Source organism: Ictidomys tridecemlineatus, chromosome 11 (assembly GCF_052094955.1).
Source record: "Ictidomys tridecemlineatus isolate mIctTri1 chromosome 11, mIctTri1.hap1, whole genome shotgun sequence".
NCBI lineage: Eukaryota > Metazoa > Chordata > Mammalia > Rodentia > Sciuridae > Ictidomys > Ictidomys tridecemlineatus.
The window spans coordinates 122,492,960-122,509,920 of record NC_135487.1 but is presented as its reverse complement, the minus strand read 5'-3'; the positions used below and the strand labels follow the sequence as shown (position 1 = coordinate 122,509,920).

Sequence of the window (16,961 nt, the reverse complement as noted above, 5' to 3'; positions counted from 1 at the left end):
TTTCAAGACCCTCAAATGAGTGGAGACCTGCTGTTGGACATTACTGTGGTCAGCTGTAACCTGTAGTCCACTTTGGGTTTGTTTTTTGGTATTCGCTATTTATTTTCCAAATCAGGGAAATCACTTTTCAGTTTCTAAGATGAATCTCTGAAGGCTCCTTCACCACGCTGGGGGCTTATAAAGTATCATTTCTCCATTCCCTAAACACACACACACACACACACACACACACACACACACACACATGCACACACACACACATACATACACACACATACACACATACACACACATATGCACATGCACATGCACACACACATGCACACACACACACGCGCACACATACACACACACATACACACACACACACACACATGCACACACACACATGCACACACACATACACACACACACACTCCCAATAAAGCTTCTGGGTAAACTCATTGCACAGAAACTAATCTCTCCTTCTAAAGAAATCTGTCCAACAATTTTTTTAAAAAAATCTCCATATTTCGTTAATTTGGTTGATTAACCCAGACTCTTAGAGTCAAAAAACCAAACTATTATTTTTTTAATAAATCTAAATATGGTATCTCATCTCATCTAGTATCTTTGTGCCTTGTGGGAATTTCATTCATAATCTAACACTGAACCTGTTTTGCAAATGAAGTGGTGGTTAAGTCCTTTCCCAAGGTCACAAAGCCTGTGAAACACAAAGATAAGACAAAGTCTTCTGTCTTGATTAAATATTTGCTGCTTGTATAACCAATTCCTGCTTGACCAATAATGTATCACCTGATCATCTGCTTTGTCTCTTTGCTCCCTGAGCCAGCCATTGGCCAGGACCCTCTGAATAGTAGAATCAGAACCACTATCAGTTTGTTTGGGTTGGTTGAGTGCATCTATCTTATACAGTTTCCTCAATCATCTTTCCACTCTATCCTTAACATATTGGCCCAAACACCATTTTTATTAATGGATTGGTTATATTTCAGGTACTTGATGTATTAATGAGCTGTAGAAAACCTTTTTACTTGTTCCTTCAGATTTTCATAAAGGCCCTGAGATCATAAGCAAAGCTCTGTCCATTTGCAGGAGGAAAGTGTGCACCACTTTTATCACTTCACTAACAATGTCTGTAATTCCAAAAGTGTATGGGTAAGAACATGGTGAAACAGAAACTTCAGGTGCCCCAAGATATATCTCCTTTTCAGGTTCTAGTTCTCCATAAAATTATTATGGTGTTTTAACAATTTACCTTTTTCCCCGAGACTCTTAAATACCAATATTCGTGATCCAAGAAATCACATCTGCTAAACTTTCTTTCTCTGTGACTCCACCTCTAAAAAAATATATATAGCAAAAAATAAAGAACTAGAACATGCTAACGTGAGAGTTTTCCTCACCGGGCAACACATATGGAGAGTTTTTTGAGAACCTGCCAAACCATCCAGGACAGTGTGGTGGACGTACTCTAAATTAAAAGTACCACAAATTAAACAAGGAGAAAAGTATTCTCTCAACATCTGGTAGAAGAAGAAGTGAAGTTTCTTCATGTGATGAGAGAGAGTTTTACAGATCAATGAAGCTTGAGAAGAACTTGCAGAGGGCTTAGTTAAGAAATGGTAAATTAAAAAAAGAAATGGTAAAATACCTAATGCTATGCATAGCTAATAGAATATGAGCCAATAAGAAAAGAAAGAAAGAAAGAAAAAGAAAGGTAAAATAGAAAATCAAAAGATATGTTGGGGTGGGGAAGACATGACATTGATGGGGAGGGCCCAGTGACCCCCGGATTTAGGAAATACGTTGGCAGACTGGGTTCTAAGGGATCTTATGGTTCCCTTGTCCTCCACAGGTAACACCCCCTTGATGCCTCCAGAGGACAAGGTGAGCCTCATTTCCCTCTGTCACCACCACCTCCAGCCCTTTCCTTCTCACCCTTTCAAGTTCCTCCGCTGTCTTCTTTCCGTCCCAGCATGCCTTGATTGTCTACTCTGAGGTGAAGACACAGCTGCCAGTTAACTCAGATGGAAAAGTCGGTTCCAATGATGAAGATGCAGAAGAATATTATGAAAATGTCGTACTCATGTGACTTGACCCTATCCAAAGCCCCAGGCCCAGTGCAATCCTTCAGGCCCTCGGAGCAAGCAACAGATGCAGCTTTCCGACACTTACACCACATGCACTCGCCCCCAAGATGCCTCATTATCCACCCTGAAGTGGTGATGGGATGCCCTCTGGCAGCCTTTGCTAAATCGACTGGTTTTTGTCCAGAGCTAGAAGAAGACTCTGTACACTTGCTCTGGGTCTGACCTAATGTGTTCTCCAGAATCTGATTTAGGGAAGGAGAATAGAGAGAGAGAGAGAGAGAGAGAGAGAGAGAGAGAATGCTCTTGAAAAATAGAAACATACATTTTAGTGAATTAGGACTTGTACAAAGATAGAAAAGACTGAGCAACGTGGCTCTCCTTTTAATGCCTTTGTGATTCCTTCAGCGGAGAACCCTTGACATCCTTGGGTGTAGCTGTGAGCAGTTGCACTACAGGGACCTGAACAGCCCCTCCCCACCTGCCTGCAGTTTGCTCTGTCAGTTTCAGTTGAAGATGAAAAGATCCACTTCAAATGGTTTATGGAGAAAGGATTTTTTACAAAGATTTTAAACACTTACAAAATCTTCAGGAGAGCTAGAGAAGCAGGCTCTAGGCTAAACTTCCCAAAGCAAAAGAGATTTATGTTACTATCACTTGGAACACAACCTTATAACATTAGAGAGAAAAAGATATAATAGAAAATTAAAAAGCAACTTTGCAAACCTAAATTTGAATTTGAAATATCAATATGAATTCATGATAAACTCCACATTTTTTTTAAAAAAATGTGCACTTCTAGGTTCATCCACTGAAAAGACACAATCATCAGTTGAACAGCGATAAGCACCCCTTGCCAAGGTTATAGTCTCTAAACACCCTTTCCTCCTCAAGTGAAAATAGGGCTGCCTTTCTTGTAGGAGTTTTGTCTTTGAGTTATCAAATAGTTACTGAGAGAATAATTCTTCCAAAAATTAAGAAAACAATGAAAGAAAAAGGAACTCACTATTTCTCGTGGATGTTTCATGCTGCCCCTACTGGTTAACATGAAAGAGAAAAACCACAGCCAAACAACAAGTGGCTTCTGGTGGAAAAATACAGTACAGTACTACCTACGGAGTACCGATGCCCCAAATATCAAAACTGAATCCCAGGGCTGGGGATGTAGCTCAGTTGGTAGAGGGCTGGCCTCTCATGTCTCATGCACAAGGACCTGGGTTCAATCCCCAGCACCAAAAAAAAAAAAAAAAGAAACAAAAAACAAAAAACAAACAAACAAAAAAAAACCAAAAACTGAATCTCATCGAGTCTTTAGACCTAATTACTAGTTTTTAGGAAATACATGAAACGAAGGAACGGGTTAGAATAGCATCAGGGGATTGCAACCAACAAAGTGCAAACTGTGGGAAAATTCTACAGGACCAATGACCCGGTTTCCTCACTAATAATGGGAAGGAAGGGAGGGAGGGTGCGAGGGAGGAAGAAAAGAGAGAATGGGAGAAAAAGAAGAGCAATATAAAGAGAAAAGGGAGAAAGACATAAATTAAATGGGACTCAAGACCTATCAACTAGAAAGAATGAGCAGGCCCCGTTTGGAACCTGATTCAAACAAACCCAGGGAAGAAAGGGGAAAAAAAAAAAACCCTTATGAAATACTAAGAGAAAATTGGATGCTAATGCTAAGAAATTCATGTGTTTTGGATAGAAGTGATAGTATGGTTATATTCTTATAAAAACAAAAGGCACTCATTTTTAGAGCTTATGTTGAAGTACTGAGTGCAAGGTGTTAGCATAAGTTCAATGCACATTAAAGAAGTAGAGTAAATGACAGATTTGACTTGAAGGAATGGATGGGGGAGGGTGGGGAGAAGAGGGCAGGGATAGAGGATCGGTCATGCGTGCCCCATCTCTGAAGCTGAGTGATGGGTGCCTTGTGTGGGGGAGGAAGTGGGGTTTATACTACTATTATTACTACTTAGACTCTTCTATTCTTTTTGTGTTTTTAATTTTCCACAATAAAATGTTAAAATCTCTATGCCCAGAACGCCACCTCCTCTGTCACTCTGTGATTCAACCCCTGACTGAGGCAACCCTCACTTCTATTGCAAGAGTGGGGGTCTCCTCTCTTTGTTTCTTTCCTCCCCCAGGGTTTATTGACTCATCCCTCATCCCCACAGCCCTCCGGGCGGGGACTCCTTGCATGAGGCCACAGGGCTGCATGGTGACTCCAGCTGATCCTGGCATATCTAAACCAGGATAGATATTTTTCCCTCTACCAACTGATCACGGGAAATTTACCACCAAGCCATGGTTGTGGGGTTAGAGAGCAGCACAATATGAGCCAGTCATTGTTTCTTGAATTTACTGTTGCTTTCGGGTCATGTCAGAACCCTGCCCATTATGTCCACGTAAGGATGGAATGATCTTGAACATGTGTGACTTTTTGGTTTTTGGATAAGAAACTTCCAGTTTGAAATGAGCAGGTCAGCTCTCTAGTGAATCATGGTGAAGCATTCAGTGATCATGACAACCCAATTCTAGCCAATAGCTTTCTTTTTTTTGAACAAAATAAAGACAGTTATTTTAAGAGGGCCACAATTTTGCTTCAAAACTATAGGGTCTCCTCTCAAAGCTTGCTGCAGACTTTGCACAACATCCTGAATAGCCACTACACTCCTGGGTCTTTTCCATATGCTAGATTATAAAAGCCCAGAACAGAGGTGGCAGCACAGTAGCCTAGACAAGCTGAAGACCTCTTGTTTGCTCAAGGGCCCAATCAGAGACAGTAGTTTTATTCAATTGTTGAGACTGAGCAGGGCAAGGCAACCAAATGTTACCCAGAGACCTTTCAAATTAGGGTTTCTTTCTTGATAAAATGGCAACAACAACTTAATTTTCTTTGAAAGCACTTTTCCAACCAGTTGTAGAGAGCCAACTACATAGTAAAACCAAAGAGAAAAGGGGTTAAATAGACTTAGAAATAAAAAAGAATTTGCTAACTTATAGCAGCAAAAATCTGGATATTTTGCTAAGAATAAGATACCAAGGATGGAAGAATAGAACCCTGTTTGAGGTTAAATAAATCAATATACTTGGAAAAGATTCTGAATGCTAATACTGGTTCAGGCATCTAGGAGAAACCTTAATTACTTGCTTTCTTGGTGGATCAAAACCTGTACTCAATGGTGGCCTGAGATGAATTCAGCTGAGATACTAATTCCTTGGCTTAATGTAGAGGAAAGATTCAAAGATGTATAGAGATGAGATTATTGAAGTGAACCCATCACCTAGGACCCATTCACGTACACCCTATGTTCGCTAAGAGTACATTACTTTCCACACAACCCTGAAACATACTTTGGTGATGAAAAAAAATCAAATACTAGCCTCTTTGAAAAGCAAAACAGAAACAGGTCAGAAATAAAATTAAAGATGCTGCTACTAAAGTGGACTAGGGGGCCCACGGCATAGCTACCATAATAGGAAACAAGGCCCAGATAGCAATCAGAATACTGGACTGACTAGGACGTCGGATGACGGGATCAACAGGGGCCAGCAGGTCTTATCTGTATAAATGGAAACCAACTCAAAGCCCGGCTCGAATCTTCAAAGTCATGACCACCCCACTTTTGTGCCAATTAGTATGAGTCACGGCCCAGAGCAGACAATGGAATCCAGTCTAGCTGACTGAGGAGGAATAAGATTGAATGCAGGACATTGAGGAAAGGGCTGGAGGATGGGGTCCTAGGCTGAATGAGCCTCAAGAAAAACTCCCAGGAGCAAACTGCCAAACTGGGCTGGCAAGAGAGCAGACACCGTCACCAGCTGACTCAAGATCCACAGAGCCTCTGCTGCCACTAGGAACGTCCCCAGATCAAGAAGCTGCTGCTGCTGCTGCCGCTCAGCACCTCAAGATTAGAGACGGACCAAGAAATGAGCTCAGAGGAATCAAAATACCCACATCTATCACCCAGCTTCCAGAAGACCCACTGGGTCCAAACATCATATTCAAAGCGGCTCTCAGTCTTGTAGATGGTCTCTTTAGTGGAAGAGAGGAGACATGCAGGAACCCTGGATGTACCCTTCCAGTCCCTGTTGAATAAGAAGCCACTCTAGAAAGAGGCTGGGTTGGTCTTTAGAAAGCCATTCCTCAGTTATAGTTCACAATGATTCTTTTAGAATGGAGTGACTAACAAAAAATGCAGACCGAGGGAACCTATGAAGATAGAACATGGAGAGAAGGTCCTGGGGAATAAAACTGATTGAATGATGCATCTGTGGGGCTGGGAATGTGGCTCAAGCAGTAGCGAGCTTGCCTGGCATGCGTGGGGCCCGGGTTGGATCCTCAGCACCACAAACAAACAAAGATGTTGTGTCCGCCGAAAACTAAAAAAATAAATATTAAAAAAAAATTCTAAAAAAAAAAAGAATTATGCATCCGTGTACACATATGGCATAACGAATCCCACTGTTATGTATAACTATAAGACATCAATAAAAATTTTTAGAAGTACAAGATGGTCTTTTATTTTTACTATTATTTTTAGTTAACACACAATAATTGTACATTGAATGCATGGATAAAATGTGTAATATGATTCAATCAAGGTAATTGTCATATCTATCACCCCTCCCCCCAAAAATTCATTATTTCTGTTGGACATTCATCATTAACATTGAACACATTAAAAATCCTCCCTGCTAATTGTTGTCAGCCACAGCTACCCTGCTGGGCTGTTGGACATTGCAAGTTATTCCACCTGACCCACAGGTCCCTATACTCACAGTTTCAGTTAGCTTTTTGTAGCTGTGACCAAGATATCTGACAAGAACAATTTAGAGGAGGGAAAGTTTTTTGGAGTTTGTGGTTTCAAAGGTCTCCGTCCACAGATGGCCACTCCATAGCTCTAGACCTGAGGTGAGGCTGAACATCATGGCGGAAGGATATGGCCCAGAAAAGCAGCTCAAGACATGGCAACCAAGGAGCAGAGAGTGCGTTCCACTCACAGGGACAAAATATAAACCCCAGAGGCACACACCCCTACCTGTCTACAAATACCATCCAGTTAATCCACATTCGTGGATTAATCCACTGATTACTTTAAGGCCCTTGCAACCCACTCATTTCACCTCTGAAAAATTCCTGCATTGTCTCACGCATGAGCTCTGGGAGGATCCCTCATATCTAAACCGTGGCATTCTGCTCCTGGCCCCCCTCAAACTTATGCCCATCTCACAATGCAAAGTACATTAGTCCATTTCCAAGAGTCTTCGGAGTCTTAACAGTTCCAGCATTGCCCCAAAGTCCAAGATCTCATCAGAGACTTAAGGAAAACTCTTAGCTACAAAAGTAAAAAGATTAAAAGCAATTTGTATATATCCAATATATAATGGCACAGAGTAAACGTTTTCATTTCAAAAAGGAGAAAGAGGGGCATAGAAAGAAGGGATGGGATCAGAATAAGACTGAAGTCCAGTTGGGCAAACAAGTCCTGTGGATTCATGGCCAGCATCTAGGGCACATGGCATTATGATGCTCCTTCCAAAGACCTTGTGTACTCACTAACAATCCTCTCCCTAACCCCCACCCTTCCCAGCCTCTGATAAACACTATTCTGCCCTCTGCTTCTAAGACATCACTATTTTAGCTTCCACATAGGAAAATATACAGCATTTTTCTTTCTGTGCCTTGACATATTTCATTTAAAATCATGTCCTCCAAGCTCACCCATGTTGCTACAAACCACAGGATTCTCTCCTTTGTATGGGTAAATAGTATCCCAGTATATATACAGGCCATATTTTCTTTATCCATTCACCTGTTTTGTATAAGTTATTGTTTTACAATCTTTATTGGTACATGATTGTGAGATTCATTGATATGCACACCTCCACATAACATAATTTGATTAATTTCACTCCCCAGTATCTCCCCTAGCTATCCCCTCCTGTCTCCTGCAATGACTTTCCTCTGCCTTCTGATCTCCCTTAGATTTTTATGAGATCCCCTTGTTCCCTTTTTCTGACTCCCACAGATGAGAGAAAACATATAACTCTTCACTTCTCAGAGTCTTGCTTATTTCATTTAACATGAACTTCTCAACGAGCAGGAGTTTTTCAAGTCAAGGTATTCCAAGTCCGTAACGTGTTGCATGTTCGCTTTAAGCTCTTAGACAAGTTACAGGTTAATTTTCTGGGTTCATTTCTTATTCTGCAAAATTAAGGTCATGTCTGCCTCGTGGAGTTCTTGGGGGAACATGCCCCATTCAGGCTTTCGCACTTACTGTTCCTATTCTATGAGGTCTTCTGTGACCTCCTGCTTAGTTAGCAACCTGCCCAACTCCCATCAATACCTCTCATCCATATTCGTATTTCTCCAAGGACATTTCAACTTCTGATATTCCATTTTTTTCTTCTTTATCTGATTTCTCCACCAACAATTGGTGCTCTAAAAGGAAAGGGACTTTGATCTGTTTTGTTCCCTGATGTATTCCCAGGGCATCTTCTCAGAAACCAACACGCAGCGAGCACTTAGGTAACATTTGTGAATTATGAGAATTATATAAAGCAATAAATGCAAGTGCCTGATAGGGAACTTCTCTCATATAAGCACTCAATACATGTGAATTGATAGTATTACTATTATCGCACTCACATTTTGTAACTCAACAAATATTTATTGAGCACTTAGTAGACATCAAACACAAAGATTGGTCAGAAAAAGTGTCTCTTCTTAAGAAGTTTCCAAAGTAATGTACTGAAATAGATAGATATATTTAAAAAAAACTTTCACATAACATAGAAGTAACATTAGTATGTACTTAGCCTGTATGTTAGGGAAAATAACATTAATAGTTCTAACTGATGACCTCAGACATCTCAGGAGCTCTCTAAAACAAAATACCAACCTTTGAATCCAGGCTGAAGGGAATGGTTCTGCTCCATACCATCATCCTGGAACCCAGGGTCCTTGTATCTACAGAACCACTCTGTTCAGGGTTCCAAATTCTCTGCAAAAGGAAAGACTGTGTGGACTTTACAGGTCAGCCCTGAAAATGGTATGCATTCCTTCCTCCCACATTCCTTCTCCCAGGACTTAGCCACAATTCCCTGCCTAATGAAGATACAGATATGATCAGCACCCTAGTTAGTCGTTGCCACATTCAGCCAAGGGAAATACTCAAGGACATTTTCCTGGGGGAGGCAGCAGACACAGAAATCACTGACGTGTGGAGACAGGAAAATATGAGTTCAAAGCTAGGTCACAGTTAGTAGCTCTACAATCTTGGTTAGTGGCTATGTGACCTTGCTGAAGTTACTCAAATTCTGACCTACTTTCTAGCTCAGAAAAAAATGGAAAGAACGATAGAAATTTAATTGATGTGAACTCAGAGAAACACATGAAATTTTAAGAACAGTGCCTGGAACATAGTATTTAATAAATGTGTGAAATAGATAATGCATCAAGGCATAAAAGAGCAAAATGTGTTCAGGACAGTGCAGTTGAGTAGCAGAGTTGCATAATATACTGCTGCACTCAGGACCTTGGCTTGTAACTACCCAGGGCCACTGGAGTTTTAAAGTCAATCAACATTCAGATTAGCCCTTCAGACAGGCCCTCCTGGTGCCTGTGTAAAAGATAATTGTAAGCGGGGAAGACCTGCTGGTGACAGGGAGAGATCACTATCATCAGGTTAGCTGAAGGGGACCAGAGCCAGAGGTGTGTCAGAAAGGTCGGGTGCAAAACTTGTTTTGTGGGAAACTCAGGAAAAGCAGTTGGTTGATTGGAGGTGAAAGAGGGGGTTTAGAATGACTCCCTGGACTAGGTCTTGCGTGACCAGGGAAATGAGGGAACACAAAGAGACAAGCAGAATCCAAACCCACGGGCCACCCTGCCCTTGCGCTTGGTTCAGATTGTCCCAATCAGCTCCCACAACAATTTTGAGATGCCCTTCAGCTTTCTTTCACCCGGCACGTTACTTTGTGGCCTCATTTTTGTTTTTTTGTTTTTTTTTGGTGCTTTGTACATAATATTATACATAATAGTGGGGTTTATTATGCTGTATTTGTACATGCACCTACTGTCGTTTGATCTATTTCATTCCCCCTTTCTATTTCCCTCTCCTCCTTTCTTCCTTGATTCACTTTCTTTACTGATCCCTTTCTATTAGTTTTTTTTTTTTTGTACCAACCCAGGGGTACTTAACCACTGAGCCACATCCCCAGCTCTTTTTATTTTTATTATTATTTTTTTAAATTTAGAAGCAGGGTCTCACTAAATTGCTTAGGGCCTCCCTAAGTTGCTGAGGCTGGCTTTAAACTTGCAATCCTTCCGCCTCAGACTCCCGAGTCACTGGGATTAGTAGAATGCACTCACTCTGCACCCAAACTATTATTATAATTTTAATGGGTGCCTTATAATCACATACAAAAGCAAGATTCGTTTCAATGTACTCGTACCCAGATGTAACGTATCTTGGTAGATTTTTGTTCCGCAGTACTTCCCCGTTTCCACCCTCAACCTTCCTCTAGATCCCTTTGCTCGGTTATCTCACTTCTGTTTTTGTGAGATCCCCTTTTATTGAATTCCTTTTCTCTCTCTAGCTTTCACATGAGAAATTTTTAAAGACTTTCGGATGCTTCTGACAATTCCTTGCCTTTTACTCTTGAGCCAAGTTAGAAAGTTTCCCTGTATAATTTCTATGATCCTTTTAGTTCCTGGGTTTCAGGGTCCCCTTTTATCACGACCTTCCTCTGTACCCAGACACTCCATCCCAACTCTTGCTGGTCCTGTGTAATAAAATCTCTAAACTCAAGTATGAACTTGAGGTAAGATATAAAAACAGCCCCCACCCAAACGTGGGTTCAAGAGCCACAGAAAGAGGAACCCCAAGATAAATATATCTTTCATGTTTATGCAAATGTGTGTTGGGTCATCAGACTTCCCAGAGGCATGGAAAAATAATACCACAAACATTTACATAAGCTGGAGGGTTTAGTGGAAAGCCTCAAACCCACGGGCTTCTATTACTTTCTGGTTTAAAAATCAGGATTTTCATTAGAAAAGGAGATTGGCTCACCTGCACAGGGTCCTCCTTTCAAGAAGCCACAATTCCTCCCAGGAAGCTGCCCAGGGACTACAGAAAAGATAACAAAATTAGATGCAAAACTGGTCATGTAATTTTTGGGGCCTGGTGTGAAATTAAAATGCAAACTCCCTCGTTTAAAAGGCAAGAAAATAAATGAACCATTGAAGGCACTAAAATATAACAGGGCCTGGTGGTACATGCCTGTAATAACAGCTACTTGAACCCAAGTTTGAGGTCAACTTAGTGAAACCCTATCTCAAAATAAAAAGAAAATAGAAAGGGTGAAGGATGCAGCTTTGGGGTACGAGGCTCTAGCTCCAGTATTGTACACTCACAAAAGTAATAAAATATGAAGCTTTTTCCTTTTCTTTCTTAGACCCTCCCTTGACTTGTCATAATCCTTTTATTTCCTATCCAATGTCATCCTATGAAAAGAAAAAATAAAATTATAAGTCATCAGCATGAATGTTCCTTCAGTGCCAATTTTACCTGCCAATATAAGAGCTTTTAATTAATATGTAGATGTGTTAGTCAGCTTTGTGTTAGTGGTGTTAGATGTGTTAGTTGCTTTACCAAAACCTGACAAGAACAATTTAGAGGAAGAAAAGTTTATTTTGGCTCATGGTTTCAGAGACCCATGGTGGAAGGGCATGGTGGAGGGGCATTGCTCCATTCATGCCTGTCCAGGAAGCAGGGGGCGGGGAGCCACAGTGAAGATTTCCAGGACATGCCCCAGTGACATACCTCCTCCAGCCCTGCCCCCAGTGAGCTGCCTACAGGTAACCACCCAGTTAGTCCACTCCAACTAGAAGGGACTGATTAGTTTACAGCTCTCATAATCCAGTCCTGTCACCTCTGAATATTCCTGCATCAACACCGGAGCTTTGGGAGGGCACCTCGTACACAGACCAAAGCAGTGGAATCACCAGAATTAGTTCTTATTTTAAACTTTGCACAGACAAAATGCATTTTGTTCTTATCAGAAAGTAGAAATGCTACAGATTTTTAAAAAATACTTAACCGTTTATATTTCATTTCTTTAAGATGTTAAGAAACATTTTTCTTTTTAAATTATATTTCCTATTCCCCCCACCAGACTTTTTTTTAAATACTTTTTTTGTTGCAGTTGTAGACGAACAGAATGCCTTTATTTTATTTGTTAATTTTTAGGTGGTGCTGAGGATCAAACCCACTGCCTCACGCATGCTAGGCAAGCGCTCTGCCACTGAGCTACAGCTATGAGCACTTTCTGCCTTGAGTTTTCTGATGAGTAAGAACTGAAAGGCAAAGCCACTCCAGCTTGCCCTGTTTTCATCATAAGCAATTAACCAATGCAGAGAGGCAACATAAAAAGGGACAGGAAATTGATCTTTCATTGTTTTCTAGAATACCATGTCCTTCTTGCTCTGTGGTGAGCTAGTTCTAGTTCCAATGGAAAGTGGGACTTTCCTGGGCTGTCAATCATCCACATTCCACAAAGAATAGTTCTGAGGCTCCTTGAACTCCCAAGCAAGCTGGGTCCACCTGAGATTCTGTGGCCACAGAGTATCCCTCATGTCATTTGCAAACTGGCAGCAGGGGAGGCAGACAGGCATACTGCAGGCACCTCCTCAGCACACGCCCAGCCTGGTCCCCGCAGATTTCATTTACAAAACACAAGTTTTCGAAGTTAAAACTATTAGTAATTTCAAGATGGCAGCAGCAGAGTATTAAACCAAGCTTGGGGTCCTCCTCAGCATGGGGTCCTATGGGACATGCCATATCCCATGAAACTAGCTATAGTTAGACATTTTCATCAAGTCATGAAAGGCTGGTCAGAAGCCTCTCCAACAGAGAACTGCTCTGGAATCCAACAGGCTCTACACAGCATTATCTACCCTCAAGCAAACAAGTTTCTCTACAAATTCTATAACTAACTGAACCTACATTGGAATATTTAAGAATGCTAGTTCTGGGTTTGGAAGGCTAACTGGACCCCCCAAAACCCAGACTAGAAACAGTTTTGACTAAACAGTTATGTGAATGAGAACAGCTAAAAGCAGTGTTGGCAGGCTAACAAACTTCATAACTGCCTCTCAGGCAGCTCTTTGGGGTATATTTTATGCACATATTATTTAACCCTCTAGGCAAGTATAATGCCAATTTTATAAATGAGAAAACTGGGGCTCAAAATCTTGCAAAATTTGCTCTGAGTCATTCGAATGATAAGCAACAGAGCTAAGACTATTTCATATCTGAATAATTCAAGTATCCAAGTTATTCCTATACAACAAGCTTCCTCACTGGTTTGTTCAAAGAATCAGAGTCTGATTTTAAAAGGCTGAGTTGCAAAAGTACTACAAAAAGAAGGGCTTAGAGATTCTAGGTGAGATCCACCTTGGCAGATCCAGCATGTATTCTAAGAGGAGGGGAAATCTGCCTGAGAAACCTAATGATAGGTGCCTGTGTCAATTTTTTTTTTCTAAGTACAACTAGGTAGCCAAATTATCTTTTTGTTTGTTGGTTTCAGTGCTAGGGATCGAACCCAGGGCCTTGCACATGCTAGGCAAGTGCTCTACAACTGAGGTACATGCCCAGTCCAGGTAGTTAAATTAATAAGGAATACAAACAGAGTGATGGGTGATATCCAGGGATTGGCTTAGGTGGGAGAATGGGTACAGATCAGAGAACTAGCAAAGAATTTGAAGGCTGGAGACTTATGGGCCCTGGAGACCCATGCAATTAAGCAAGAATAGAGTACACAAAAAGCAGGTCCAGTATTCAGAGATAAAAGTCAAGGGTCAGATTACTATGACGTAATATCCCTCTGGATGTCGTTAGGGAAACAGTAGCCAGAATGCAAAGTGACCCAAAAGCATAGTTAGCTTGCCCGGAAAGAGCAGCTGCTGATGGTGGATATCAGACATTTTCTTTCTTCCTTTTCTCTGTTATCGTTATTTATGAACCTTCGATTGCGGTGGGCAGTACCCTAAAGACAATTCCACTAGTCTTTAATAAATCTTGTTTTACTGCTCAAGAAGATTCAAGCTACGACATACACATCAACAAAGCACCAAGGCTTGCTCCGACATGAACAGACTAAGAAACATTTCACCAAGTGAAAGAAGACAGACCCAAGAGAATCATATACTGTACCAATCCGTTTCTATGCTCATAATAGGCAAATCTACAGAGAAAGAAAGTAAATTATTAGTAACTAATTTCCTGGATCTGTGGGTGGGGGTTGAAAGTGATTGCAAATGGGTACTAGGTTCTTTTTGGGGTAGAGAAAAATGTTCTAAAATTAAATTATTGTAGGCTGGGGGATAACTCCGTGGTATAGCATTTTCATAGCATTGCATATGGCCTTGGGTTCAATCCCCAGCACCATAAAAACATAAAAATGAAAAATAAAATAAAAATGAATTGAAATTGGTTTGTGTTGATAAAAACAAGGGGCTGTATTTTAATTAATTAATTAATTAATTAATTAATTAATTTTTGCAATGCTGGACATCAAACCCAGGGCATCATGCACACATGCTAGGCTAGTGTTCCACTGATGACCTGCATTCCTATCCTCAAACAAGTGATTTTTCTCATTAAAAATTATACCTCAATAGAGTTGTTAAATATATATTCATTCACTCAGTTATCTTTTAACAAAGCATCCATCACCACCAGGTAAAGGCAACTTGGTATAAAGGTTAGAGAGGAAAACGTAAATAGATCTTTGAAAGGGCAACAGATTTTGTGTCACCTACATTCAGGTTCCGAACAGGCAAGGAAAACATTACCAGTTTTGATTTGCATACCTACCCAAGGCAGGTAGGTATGTGGCACCTGTTTTAAAATGAAGAAAATTACTGTAATAATTTGTCCAAGGTCACCCAACTGGTTGGTGGCAGAACCTGGTGATGGAGCTTGTGTTCCTTTGCCCCTGTCATGATAGAACATTGTTTGTAAGATTTTTCCTCCAGAAAATGATGCAAAATCGTTTAAGAAATAATGCCTTTTCTTTATTCTGATTTGGTTTTGCTGCCAGGATTTTCTCTTCTGTATCGACTCTCTCTCCCTCACTGTATTATATGACACTTGTCTCCTAGCCACTATGCCAGAGCACCTTCTGTGTCAACATTTAAAATTCTCCTCATCGCTCAAAGAGCTCCTAAGAGGTTCTGGCCCTTCTCCAAATTGATGAACAGAACCCTAAGAGATATCCCAGCCCGATCCAATGATTATAAAATTTCTATAGGTAATTTCCTACCTCTTGCTTTAAATATGCCCTCCAGACACCTTTGAGTATTATCTGTATATTTTGTAAATAGTTCAGTGTTCATTTTTAAACTTCAGAACACTGAGTTTCCATTTCCTGTCACCAAAATAGCCCTTAACAATTGCTCTTGAGAGGTAACTCTTCAGCCATGAAAACTGTCCCCGCTACAGCCGGCTTTAGGACTTGCATTGCATCTGAGTTCCTGTTCAAATGCCTGTGACTGGTGTATCTTTTTATTGAATTTGTTAAGGCTCGGGCAGATCTGGATTCTGGTCTTGGCTTTGCCATTATAGTCCACAAGTCTTTGTCTTACAAAGCCAGAAACTGAGAGCTGAGGTAAATAAAAATCATACGGATATAGATTTGAATAACATGATTAACAAACTTGAGCTGAAGAAAAAGACTTTAAGAAAAAATCATTATTAAGAATAAGAATATATTATACATTTATAAGCTATGGATAGCAATATCCGCCTGAAAGAACACTGCCTGGGTTATTTTGCTATTTAACTTTTTTAGTGTGGAGGCAAAGATTTCAAAAGGTAATCTTTACAAAATATCCAATGTGGTTACAGTAATCATCCAATCAACGTACCTATTATTGGACTAAGAATCTTTCAGTTCAGAATAAATGCATATCTACCACATTTTATTTTTCTGAAACCAACCACAAACGACCAAAAAGGAAAAATGAAACTTTATCTTCAATGAAACTTTTTAAAAGCCACATCCCCAGCCTACTTACTCTGAAGAACCAGAGGGAAATTCAAACGAAACCAAGAGAAGAATGAAGTTGACAGTGTGTTATTTATTTAGCTTCAGGATAGAAGAATTTAACACACATTCAGTGTGGTCACTTATTAACTAGGTTGACTTTATAACTCTAGTATTCTTCTGGCTCTAAAATTCTAAGATAATTGCAAAGATACTTAAGCAGTTCTGGAGCACATAAAAAAATAAAACTAGAAGGATTCTTCCTTAATAAAAGTCAGATTCATTTTGAATGAAGAATATTAAAATGATTTCCAGGAAGGCTAGGAAATGTATGATAGTTTAGAATTGTTCTGATAGTATGTTTGAGGAAAGGACAGTTTGTGTAATGTTAATAATAATAGACCCCCAAAATTGAGTGAATCAACACATAAAAGCTGACTTTAATCTCAGTTTCATGTCCAATGTGCCTCAGCAGCAGACCCAGGCAGCGAGAGGCTTCACCCTTTTATGAGTCCACTCTCTGAAACACACAAGCTGTGGTCCAGTAGCCAGGGAAGGGCTGATGAACATTTCCTACCTGTTCTTGTATATTTCAGCCTGGAATTAGTATGTACCACTTTCACCCACAGTTTATTGGACACACAAATCATGTGGTTCTCTATTATTAGGGAGCTGGGAAATGGTGAGAATACGGCTATTCCAGGAGCAGTAAATGCCTCTGCCATATAGTACCAGGCAATGAATAATCATCAGGAGAAATAAAACATCATAAAAATTGTTAATGCACTCAAATTAAAACATGCATGCATAAAA

The 16,961-nt window shown here is 40.3% G+C and overlaps 1 protein-coding gene and 1 long non-coding RNA gene across 3 annotated transcripts in view; one reads left to right on the top strand and one right to left on the bottom strand.

The window, feature by feature from the left end:
* The window catches only part of LOC144368394 (Fc receptor-like protein 4), a 28,628-nt gene extending 22,034 nt beyond the window's left edge, over positions 1 to 6,594 (top strand). For both annotated transcript variants that reach the window (XM_078027237.1, XM_078027238.1), the window contains exons 11-12: positions 1,859 to 1,890; positions 1,979 to 6,594. In XM_078027237.1, coding sequence (XP_077883363.1) covers positions 1,859 to 1,890; positions 1,979 to 2,095 — 149 coding nt within the window. In that variant the 3' untranslated portion in view covers positions 2,096 to 6,594. The remainder of the gene's footprint in view (positions 1 to 1,858; positions 1,891 to 1,978) is intronic.
* The window catches only part of LOC144368406 (uncharacterized), a 44,520-nt gene extending 35,383 nt beyond the window's left edge, over positions 1 to 9,137 (bottom strand). Inside the window, exon 1 of the long non-coding RNA XR_013428169.1 lies at positions 8,999 to 9,137. This is a non-coding gene — a long non-coding RNA (uncharacterized LOC144368406). The remainder of the gene's footprint in view (positions 1 to 8,998) is intronic.
* Positions 9,138 to 16,961: the final 7,824 nt, after the last annotated feature.